Genomic DNA, 12,218 nt, shown 5'->3' with positions numbered 1-12,218 from the left:
CACACACTTGCAGTCATATGCTTTCTCTTTTCCAAGAATATATAACCACACATTTTGATGGAAAAAAGTAGAAAACAGTTCATTAAGTACAAACTTCCAAGTGTACAATTGTTCATATTCAGCATTGTGAATTAGGCATTATTTTTCCCAGCAGGAGTGCAGCATTTTGAGCAAATGTAAGTGTACCTAAGTTCTTATAAAGCATTCTAAAGCCTGGAGGTTTCACTTCAAAGTGCAACCATTGTAGACGAATGCCTTCAGTTGTGCTGTCCTGTTTACTTAGTAAATCCAAATTCCCATGGAGGGATAATACATTACAAATGAATTAATTTATTCAAGCACCCCAAGCTGATGAGCGTGGGCTCTATATCTCACCCCACAGCTGTGTTTGCTTTAGATCTGGGGAGAGAAGTCCTCGTTGCTATCAGAGGGATACAAGAAATTCCAGGGGTAGCAGTGTGTTAGGCAATTGCTTTCCTTAAGACCTGGTCTGAAACTCAGGAAAATATGTGTAAGAGGCCTGTATAAAATACATTGGTTCCTCTTTTGCTTCCAAAGTATTGATGAGCAAGGGATTAAATTTATATATCAATTCTACTTAAATACTTGGTATCCAAGAACACCTATCTTTAGAAATTACTCAATGAAGGAAATGGGCAATTCCCACTGTAAAAGCAGGGAGGGAAAGCAGCTCCCATCAGTCCATGCTGGGTAAAGGAGTTGGTGATTCCTGGGCTGCAAAGGCAGTTTGAGAGTTCTCTGGGCAGGTTTGACACTGACCCCACACTCTGGAGCCTCTCTGCTAGGAACAGCTTCCATAAACCTCCCCAGTAGGGTGCAGACATGATTTGGGGATTTGAAACACTCAGCTGGGACAGAACCATAACAGAATCCCTTGTGTCTTGTACACCTGAACTGAAGAAGACATTACTGCTCTATGCCATTTTTTAGAGTCTGAGAATTTTGAATATCATTATAATTTTAATTCTTTCCAGCCAAATTTTGTTCCAACAGCAAGAAAACATCTAGAAAGGGAAAACAATTAATTTAAAGGTAGACATATTTCCCTCATGTCCATAGTAACATGCAAGAGGAATTGCATGTGCTATTATTTTACAAGCTTTAATGCCATGATTATTACATTTAAAGCAATGGGAATTGGTATCTTTTGTTTGGGTTTCTTTTTTCCCTGACTATCTGGTATCATTTCAATGCTGAGCAAAGGCTGTAAATCTGTATCTGTAGAAAATACATGAATGATGTACTTTAAAATATAATTTTAATTTTGTAAAAATAAATTAATGAATTTTGGTCCAGTGGTAGGGGTGCCTTTGCCTCCATCCTACAAGCCATTCCTGCAGGATCCTTGGCTTGGTCCCACTGCCTCACAAAACAAAGTCCAACAGGTCACTTAGGGTGGCACTAAGTGGCCCAAATGCAAGAGCCTTTCATAAGGAAGGACCAAGCCTGAATCCCCAGGGCTCAGGCTGTATTAAATTATTATTCTGCTGAAGCCAACTACTGAAGTAACTGGCAAGTTTACAACACTGATGTAATGTACCATGTTGCTAATAATATTATTATATCAATATTCAACAGAAATCTTGACAACTGAGGGGAAAATATGGATAAACACACACATTAAGCAATTTCAAAGGATGAAAATATGACTGTTTCAACCCAGTATTGACTTCTGAGTACATTTTTATTACCCTTTTTCCAAAGCAGTAATCACTTATTGTCAGTGTTTTACATTGCTTTTTTTTTTCATCCTTCTATGCAAACCACGTCTCTTTCTTAAAACAAGAGTTGTGAAGAAATCCTAATGTGAGAACTGTGACCAAAGTTAATCCTTGCTCCTTAAAAAGAATGGTTTATATTTATATTATGATAATGCTAAAGCTTTTACTGTGATATTAACATAGAAATGTTATTGCAGAATTAGTGATGCTTATATTCTTGTTAAAATAACAAACACTTGTTTTTCTTTTACAGGATACTGAAATTCCACTTAAACAAATGTGTGCGATGTAAACACGAAATAAAATGTAAAAGGAATTTTTCAAATCTTCTGTAAAAGAAAATATATAAAATTAAACCGCACAATTTTCATTTTTGCACGCTCCTGAATACACTTGACACATGTAAGCACAAACATGGATGAAAATATTTCCAAAGGGGAAAGAACACATGCTCAGATATTATCTGGGAAAAAAATGCATTGAAATTCCTCTGTGATGAATAGACTTCTTTTTTTTTTTTTTCCTCTCCTCAGGGTGACCTCTACCTTCAGAATATGATGGTTTTATTATGATTAATAAATTTCATTTCCACAGAGGAAAGGAACAGTGTCAGCTTAAACTTAAAGCAAGTGGGTTTCTTTTTAAATGCTAATTTTTAAACACGCCCTTGCATGACACCAAATTTAGAAGCTCAGAAGGTTAGCAGAATAGATTCTGATTTCCAGGCTGAAAATAGGAAGGAGGATTTAAACTATATTGTCACACTGCAAATCAGTAAGCTGCTTCAGTCCCCCACACTCTGCTTCATTTACTCACTCTCATGCCAGCGTGCTTACTTCTCATTACAATTAGTGGCATTTAAATGCTTTGTGATAATTTACACTGTGAATTATCATTCTAGGTAAACAACTTGCTGAAATTTAGGATGTGCCAATGGTAAGGTTTGGAATTAATTAATAGTCGATGTGATTCTCTGTGTGTTTTACAGGATGATAAAACAATGTATCCGAAGCAATACACACAAATTCTTGTTTCAGAGCACAGCTGATGAGCAATTTTGATGCATCACTAACTAGAACAAGGTATGCTCCTCTGTTTTCCACTGTATCTGGGACGAGCATTCAGGACATCATGGGAAAAAAAATGTTTGCTAGCATTTTGTTAACATACTGGCGCTGGATCCTAAATAGCTGGATTAACAACTTCCTGGGAAATAACTGAGGAAAGAACCCAGTGTAGCCCTGCTGATTCCTGTAAATACAGCCATAAACCATCCACCAATAGATGGCATGTTCTTTACTTATGCTATGCCTCAATCTCAATCATTTTCAGCAGAGGGTTTAAAAATGCTAAAATACTACATAAAAAAGCCAATCTGATGTTCACTGATCAATTTTTTTTAAAAAGTAATTAAGAAAGGGAAACTGTGGGATTTATTGTATCAGGGAGTATCTCTCTAAGTTATTAGTAGTAGGTGTTGAAGTCTCCAAAAATTGGGGAATTCTGTGCCTCTCTAATTGTAATTGCCATTTCAGGATTTTAAAATCTTTAGTAGTATGGCTGTATTTCCATACACAGACAGTGGAGCTCCAGTAGTGGAGACATTTAGAAGCTCCTAAATAACATACATACTATAGGGCTTAATAACAGAATTAATAATGAAAAGTTCACCATATAAAATATGAACTAAGTTAACACATTTTCCTCAAGTGATTTGTGAAGTATAGAAGGAGAATTTTAAATAATTTGATACACATATTTTACTTATCATTATCAACTTCCCCCCATTTTTTCAAGTCTACATATCGCTGGAGAAACTACAGAAAATGATGAAGCTGCTTAAGAAGTATAAAGAGAGAAGTAAAAACCTGGTCACTGCTTCAGATCAATCTAACTCTGACCTCAGCCATATTACAATCAAAGCCTGTGTACCACTGGATAGCTAATCTTTCCATCTTTCCCCAAATATTATCCACACTTTACCTGCTTTGATTGCAATTGAACAATTAAGTCATAAAATTGCTTCTGGAAGGAATACAAGGAAAGCAAGGGTTACCTGGCCTTAATACCACATAAATACATGAACTATTCCAATAACTGACTTGGTGCTCTTCCTCTTGGCCACAGAACTATGGTGATCCCAGTAGAGATGGCACAAGCAGCACAGCTCACACTGCTGAGCAGTGGGTCAAACCTGCTGCTCCATAGCACTTGAACCTAAAATTCATCCCACTGCCATAGGATGGCCTCTGCTTGTGGTGTTCTGAGAACGTGCAACCAAATAATTAACTTCATTTTAGATATTAACACCAAGGGACTCTGGGCACTTCAGTCACCTGAATCACCAACAGGTCTCTCTCTACCTCAGAAGGCAATGGACAAAGATGTCTCTGAAGTTTTTACTTAAGATCAAGGAAATTGAAATCTGCTCATAAAAAGAGATTCCAGGCATTTTCCTCGATTGGAAAGGTTAAGAATGCTAAAATTCTCCTTGCCAAGTTTTGAATGCACACTATCAAACACTGAGCACACTGTACAAGGGAGGACCACCCCATACTTTATTCATAGAATCTTCCTCTTCCATGACCTATAATGTGCTACAGATTTGTGATGTGGAGCAGAGAAAGAATTGGGAAGTGACAGGCAGCACAGCAAAGAGTGAAACTTCAAGGTGTACTGCAGGGCTGAACTCCTGTGTGCCTGCAGAGCCATTAGGGATTTCCTATCACTACAGTACTAACACATTCCCAGGTTCTCACAGAGATAAGAAACTTGACCAGGGTCTACCATGGGTACAGGGCAATAATGAAAGGTTTCCGTGAAAGGATGTTCATAAATATGTCATTGATGAAATATTAAAAGCATATTTACTTTTTTCCTGCAAGTTGGAGAAAGAAGAGAACAGAGAAGCCTATGCAGACTTTTCTGTAGAGATGGATTTCCGATTCTTGGCTGTTTATTTATGTATGTCACATCTCAGTTTGGCCAGTTAATTTCCTTGCTAATTGACAGGCATATTTTGCAGAAGTTTCACTGATGCTCAGATGTGGTTTTAATTTTGCTTCTGTTTGCTAGCCTGTATCTTTTAAAATTTGGGAGATGTTTGCAGCCAGCCAAAGCTGAGCTGCCACATTCTAAAACATTTAAATAAACAAGATTGGCACTAGTTGATTTGTAGAAACACAGAAAGGTAAAAAACAGCAGCACAGGTGACTTTGCCCTGAGTTGATGCTGAATAACAGCAAACTGGAGCAGTCCTAGGCACAGATCTCAGCTTAAAAGCCCTCATTCGGTTTCAGTCTTGCTGTCTGGATTCACACCAGGGTGGGAATTGAAGCTGATGCCTAGTCAAAAATCTAACAGAATTATATGCACCAATTTTCTGTGTAGCTTCTGTCCAAGAAACTTAGATTTTATTTAAACTTCCTTAAAATAAGCCACTGGGGAATCTGAGGCTTGCCATCAGGTGACACCTAAGCCCAGTTCTATTCCAATGAAAAGAAAGAATTTCTTAGGTCTGTAAAGCATTTACTTATTACTATTGCTGCTATATTTAGGGCCAATAAAGCTTGAAGAAATTCTTACCTAGTTCAATAATAAATATACTGGGTACTTTATTTTTTAAATTTTAAAGCAGTCTTTTGTGATCGATCATGTTCTGATGAATGTTCTTTCGTGATAAAGTTCTGCAACCATAGCACTGTTTTATGTTTATTTGCAATATGGTAATCTCAAGATATTAAAACTGAATCCTTGCTCATTTAATGGATTTGTATATAGGCACCCATACATGCACACACACAAACCATCTTTCATGTGCTCTATTTTTAGCCTACCAGAGAAAAACCAATGTAATTGCTTCATTAAAAAACCAGCACAGGAGATGCACACGTGCCTATGGGCACTTGTTGAGGACAAACACAGATTATTCACTATTTCTGTTATCAAAGGAGCTTCACATTGCAAATCCTCCATTTACAAATCACAGGACCTCAGCTTTCCTTAATCTTGTCATGTTGTCACATTTGAGCAGCCATGCGAACTGACCCAGAACCGCGAGCACCGCGCAGGCAAGCTGTCACACAGATAATGACAGCCACGCCAGCCAGGGCTGCCCTGCTCCCACTGGGTGACAAAAAGGAATTAATCAAACCTCACCAAAGGACAACACAGGATAATCAAAGTGTTTACTGATTTTTATCAACTGGTCCAAGAGCTGAACATCTTCAGCACGCAACTACCCAGAGCAGTAAAAGCTGTAACAAATGGAATTCCATATAAGCAACTATTTATAGCAGCAGTAAATGCAAGTTTAAACTGCCAACATAAAGGACACTTGAATTTATAGAAGAAGTTTAATTTTGTGCATTAGTGCAACATTTCCTAGTCTTTCCAGAGCAAAAGCTTCAGTATCTGCTATTTTTCACAGGGAATGGCAGTACAGCCTTAAATAAATACTAGCACAAAGACCATACAGATGCTCCTTCATCTTCACTTTTTATTTGATTAGCAGAAGAGCACAGCATCATAATAAAAGCATCTCATAGAAAATGGTTATTTTCCAAACTGCTTCATGAAATGAAGTCAAACCCATTGGCAGCAGTAGTAAAAGGGAAGAACCTCTCTTAACTGAGCATATGTCTTCACAGAGCAATTCTAACAGGCTGAAGGAAACACCTCTGAAGATGCATTCTTCCAAAGAGTTTGGACTGGACCCTCAAATTCCTTTGTAAGAGTATGATCTGAGTAGTATCTCCTACCAGACACATGAACAGGTCAATGACATGTATGCAAGATTGTCTGGCAAAATTTTGACTGGCTGCACTTATTTACAGACCTACCCAGGCACAGGTAGGTTTGCCACAACAGGCACTGCAGCCATTCTAGAGCTCTTCATAAAATATTAATTTGTTTTACATAAGTATCTCCATATTTGCTATTGTTCAATGAATTAGATTTGTGGCAGTGTTAGTGCTGACAGGTTAATGATAGTATACAGGGAAATTGCAATGACTGCAGCAATTGTATTTGTTAGAAATGGCCAATATTCTCTTCAAATATTTCAATAGCACAACCCCCACGGTTTGCTTATTGAAGCTGCTTGCTTTTATTCAACGTCTTTCCTGGAGTTATGAAGTTAAACCTTTCAAAATGTTTAATCTATTTTGGAGACTGTATCTTTCTCCAAACGGAGGTCAATAACTTAATTTAAGACTGTCAACTTCTAAAGCTTTATAAAGCATTTCTTTTACTTGCATGCAGACATACACATGCACACACACAGAATCCTTCCTTCTGGGACTGATTCTGTCCAAAAATGTAAATAAATACAGTCACAATTGGACAGATGTTATATCCACTTCCACCATACTTCATTCCAAATTTAGCTTTATGTATACCCTTGCCTTTCTCTCTGTTATTTCAAAATCATAAACTGCAAATACACTTGGGAGAAAAATAATAGCAAGCATGCATCAGCAGTGCATTTCTTTCACTTCTACATTAAGGCTGAATAACAGTTAAAAACCGGAAGAAGAGAAAGAGAGATAATGTAAAATAATAATCCTGTTCCATTTTTACACAAAAAATATAAAATGTCATTTGCAGGTACATCTGAGAATGCATTTGCAAAAAGCACTAAAAATGTTTTGTCTTTACAAACTATGAATTTTGATGTTACAAAACATAAAAGAGAAAAAAGTAGATTGAGCACTGATTTGAAAAATTCACCAAGAATGCTAAGGCTGCAAAATGAACAATGTTCTGCAGTCAACACGTAAATAAACCATAGGTTTATTCTGGGTCTCATTCTGATTTATCCAGAGACTGACAGGACAGATGCCCATTGCCTCCATCAGACAAGAACCTCAGGATTAATTGTCCCCTACTGTCAGGAGTTTGCTAGAGGAAGGTCCTCAGAGATCCTTGTTAAAATTCCATCATCAAACCAACAGGCGCTTTCTGATAGTGTCCCTGTCTCTGTTCTAGCTCAGATCTGTTTGCAAACCCTTTAATCACGTCTGCCAGAGAAGATCTATCCCAGAAGTGCAGAACTTCTCTTCTGAACAGTAATTATTTTTAGCCTCAGAATGCACTGGATGCAATCAAGAGTGAAATGCTTTTAAATTTCCCATGGAAGGATCCCTCTGTCAGATATCTGAGGAGGTTTCCCTTCTGTAATGTGCATTCAAGATCAGTCAGGGATACACAGATAGAAATGTGCTTATGGACACAAATCGCTCATTAACACATTCATCTACTCAAGACTACTTTATTCCCAAATAAAAAAAGATACCATGTGGCTGAGGGCTAAGTATCCTCTGGCAGGGATGATGAAGGATTGAGAAGAAAAGAGTGAATATTACCAGCAGAACCACCCAAGCCCTCCCATTTCCAACTGATGATCAAGTTCCAAGCAAAGCTTTACCTGTTATATATTACTATTTGTAATCCACAAACACACACATCCTTTACAGGGAGGCAGTACAAACATACATATACTCACATTTCAAACATTGAGCATGCTTATAAATATCTTCACTTGATATCAACTTTACAAACACAGTAGAATTACTGTCATTGAGCTTAGGAGCACTAAAAAAGCACTATAAAATCATACTGCAGATGTTTTGCATGCATCTGAAAAACCACAGGAAGGTTAGTTTTGGTTCTCAAAGTATCTCTATGTTTGTTCCATGTATTAAAACATAAAACATCAGATAATAAAATAGTTGGAAATCAACTTACAAATCCAAAAGACCGAATTCAACTTTAGCAATTTTACTCAGGAATACTGGCCAGAGAATTACTTTTTTATGAAGCCAAAAGTAATTTAAATTCTATTACTGAAACTTAGGTATATAAGAAACAGCAGGCTCAGGTTTTCATCAGCTTTTTCCTTCATATTTAGTGCACAAAAGGGCACCTACAGTCACCTGTGATGGATGTGTTTATCATATGCTCAAAACCATGCCTAGCAAAAATACCTTATTGTTGAATCAATTCAACATAGGTAATCAACTGGTAAACTGAAAAGTTTTAATGAATACATACAGAGATCCATTTCCTTTTGTGTAAAGTTCACTGAATGCACTGATAAATGAAATTTATATTTCAAATGAATAATATATTTTGATTGGAATTCTAAAGAAGTGATATATGGAATATCTGTAATAAAGTATTGGGCACTTAAATTGTGCCTGAATTGAGAGAAAAAAATGTCTTTACTTGAACAAGAATTACGGCTTAGAATGATTCACTTTTCAAAACTGGACGCACAGACCCCACATCTAACTCAAGAATTCCAAGTTTAAAAATTGCTAAAATAAATATATTTATTCTTAGTGAAGCTTAGATTTACAAATTAGCAGCCTCCCTACTACAGCTCACTCCAATGAAGAGCTGAGCAGGAAGCTCAGATGAAATAATCAAAGCCAAAATCCAAGTTGAGCGATATGAAGAATGTGACAAATGTTGGCTTTTCAGAATGTACTTACTTCTTAATTTATAGGACTCAGAAAAATCTATGTTAAATCATATTTTACTGCAGAACTTTTCAGATTACCACCAACGATGCTACAACTAGCATAGAGACAATTTTAGCATATTTTGGGTTTAGCTATGATCATCTCTTCCATAAATAAACGTTCTCTATTTTTTTCTATGTAGATCATCATGGCATAAACAGAAATCTCATGACCTTTCATTTATTTCTGCTATTATAACACTCTATCAGCAAACACTTCTTAATACCAACATTTGATTTCACACTATATACCCTTTCATCTTTCAATATGAGAAGCTTCTATGAACTTTGATTTTGCACAACATTATTGGCAGAATAAGTCCCAGCACTGTTACTATTTATTTTTGCCTTTTGATCTCTTATGTAGTAACATAACACCATCCTTACCTGCATTAAGACTAAGCTTGTTCAAACTCTATTGCTTAAAAGGCAGAAAACCTCTAGACATATTCAATATCTTTATAAAATATAAATAAACCTTTTAAAAACATTGTTCATTCTTCTGTACCCATGGCTTACAACATGATAGTATATGGAGACTTTTTACTTACTAGAGAGCGATCCTCTGAAGGCACAGACCCTCTCTCCCACTATCTCATCCATAGGATAGACTTTGTGAGTGCTTTAGGGTCTGCAATACCCTCGTGGGCACCATTTGCCCCCAACGAGTTGAAAAGAAAATTGTTACATCTATAGCACTTACAATGTCCTACACACATCTAAGCCTTGGCTCTTCTCATCAGTTCTGCTCGGTTTGACTTTTGAAAGTCACAGTCCTGAAGCTTTCATCAGAAGGTTTAACATATCCTTACACACTAGGCCATACCATACTTAAACTGGAAACAAAACACCAAAGTCAGCAAAATAACCTGATGGCTTTTATATGGCAGAACCTAGAGGCTGAAGCTATAAATTCATTAAACTATTCCAAAGACTTATACGACGGACTTTCCTATGCTTTGTCTTACGATTAAATGCAGCATGTGAAAAAGGATATTGAGACCTGGATGGATGCATCAAGAAGTATCAATGATTGTTACCTGCAGAGGTGTTACAAGAAATTTCATCTGCTGCAACGAAGACGAATTGATTTCTGCAAGAGAAGATAAAATTCACAATACTGCTTGCTGACTGGGAAATGTGCTAGCTGCCAATTGACTTGATGTTTACAGATGGGGTAGGGGAAGGGTGCTTAATTTTAATGAATGTAGCAAGAAAAAGTGTTGAGTACTATAGAGTTTATAAGGATCATGAGGTAGACATGCTGGGATCTTTTAAATGAAATAATGGTGACATTTGGATATGGACTATGTACAAACTCTTGCATTGGAAGCTTCATGTTTAGTGTTACAGATATGTCAATATATTTATGAAGTCTAATAAAAATAAAACAATATATTGATATAGCTATTAAAGGGCACTACTGCAAAATATGTAAAAAGCGCTTTTGAAAAAAAATTAAATTGCCATTTACTTTGTGCATCTGAAAGGAGGATATTAAAATTAAAATATTTTACTTTTTCTATGTCTAATATGACTGCAATCAGAAAATTAATTTTCTGCTATTTATTAAAAAAATGACATAGTATATTCTCATATACTGTCATCCAAATACATAGAAAAGTCTTTTGCAGAATCTTAGGAGAATAAGCTAAAGATATGAGTAATCTAATATAAACCTTCTCTTGCAAAATTCTTTTTTAAACCAGGTGACACAAAAAGAGAAACGCTAAATGCACTAATATTTCCAAATGCAGAAAACCTCATTACGGCACAAATCCTGATTTGTCCTTTGTGAAATCTAGGCAATCAGGACTCTGGTTAGTGGACACCACCATCAAGGATTAGCATCAAATGATTCCTTTATATTCATATCCACAGCTTCCCCGGGGTGTTGTGGTGCTGGGCAGGGTTAATGAGCCCGGGTGCAGAGCTAAGGCTTGGCTGTGCTTTCCTCCCAGCTGCACACAGCCCCTGCCCTGCCAGGCTCAGCAAAGCCTGACTCTGAGCTTTGCACAGCCCTCGTGCATCTTCATCTCTCCTCACAGCCAGCAGCCAAGGGATGCAGCCCAGGACTGCCTGCAAAAACAGCTCTGCCAGCACTGAGCATCCCACTGAAAACCATGCAGCAGCAAACGTCCCTCAGGGCCAATAAAACCTCCAGTTAAGCCTTAAGGGAACAAAATCTCTTTCTATTACTTCACCTCCAGTGTATCAAGAGATTCGAAATTCTCATTTAGAAATCTGTGAACCTTGTTACTTAGAGGTTCACAATCTGGGGGCGGGGGAATAAATAAAAAACAAAACAAGGAATGTGCAGTCTGGACTGTAGGGACAGGATTGCATAGGTTCAAAAGCAGATCATTGCCTCTGCCCCAGCAGAAATGCTGACACCGTCAGCATGAACCTAGTGATCAAATTGTACATTCTTGCATTTTCAACTTTTCATTAAGTTCAATTGGTAGTTTTGCTCTTTATTTTGTCATCTGCAACAGTTTAATGAGCTAATGAGATTTACCTAACAGGTAATGCTAAAGATATGAATTTTAAAAAACCAAAGGAGGATAAATTTTACATTAAAATACACAGCTACTCTATATTTCACAGGTAGCATAATTTGTCACTGTATTTACTGCTACCACCTCTGTGATAATTATAGGCAGGAAAAGTTAGATGCTTTACTAAAAGTGACTGAGCCAGTAGCAATGCAGAATTACCAGCTACTGCTTTACAGAAAATCACCCTGACTCATTTCTATGAAGTTGTTAAATTGTCCTCTCATCTAAATGAAAAGATCACTTTTCCTTAAAAACTGCCTCTAAGGTGGTTACTGAGAAGCTCCTTTTGTTCATCTCTGCTCAGAACAGTGGAACATTCAGCCACAAATTCTCTATCTTCAGATGTTAAAATACAGAATTACCTGCAAGGGCAATATGCTGTGTTAGTACCTC

General features: G+C 37.0%; 1 protein-coding gene across 11 annotated transcripts in view; it reads right to left on the bottom strand.

Moving 5' to 3' along the window:
• The window catches only part of RBFOX1 (RNA binding fox-1 homolog 1), a 788,876-nt gene that overhangs the window by 5,386 nt on the left and 771,272 nt on the right, over positions 1–12,218 (bottom strand). For 2 of the 11 annotated variants that reach the window (XM_058849304.1, XM_058849308.1), the window contains one exon: positions 10,308–10,360. The exons of the other annotated variants lie outside the window; for them this stretch is intronic. In XM_058849304.1, the coding sequence (XP_058705287.1) occupies positions 10,308–10,360 (53 nt within the window). The remainder of the gene's footprint in view (positions 1–10,307; positions 10,361–12,218) is intronic. 11 annotated transcript variants of the gene reach the window in all.

This window comes from Poecile atricapillus, chromosome 14, assembly GCF_030490865.1.
Source record: "Poecile atricapillus isolate bPoeAtr1 chromosome 14, bPoeAtr1.hap1, whole genome shotgun sequence".
NCBI classification, from domain to species: domain Eukaryota; kingdom Metazoa; phylum Chordata; class Aves; order Passeriformes; family Paridae; genus Poecile; species Poecile atricapillus.
The sequence above is the reverse complement of the archived record's forward strand: the minus strand, read 5'-3'. Positions and strand labels throughout refer to the sequence as shown.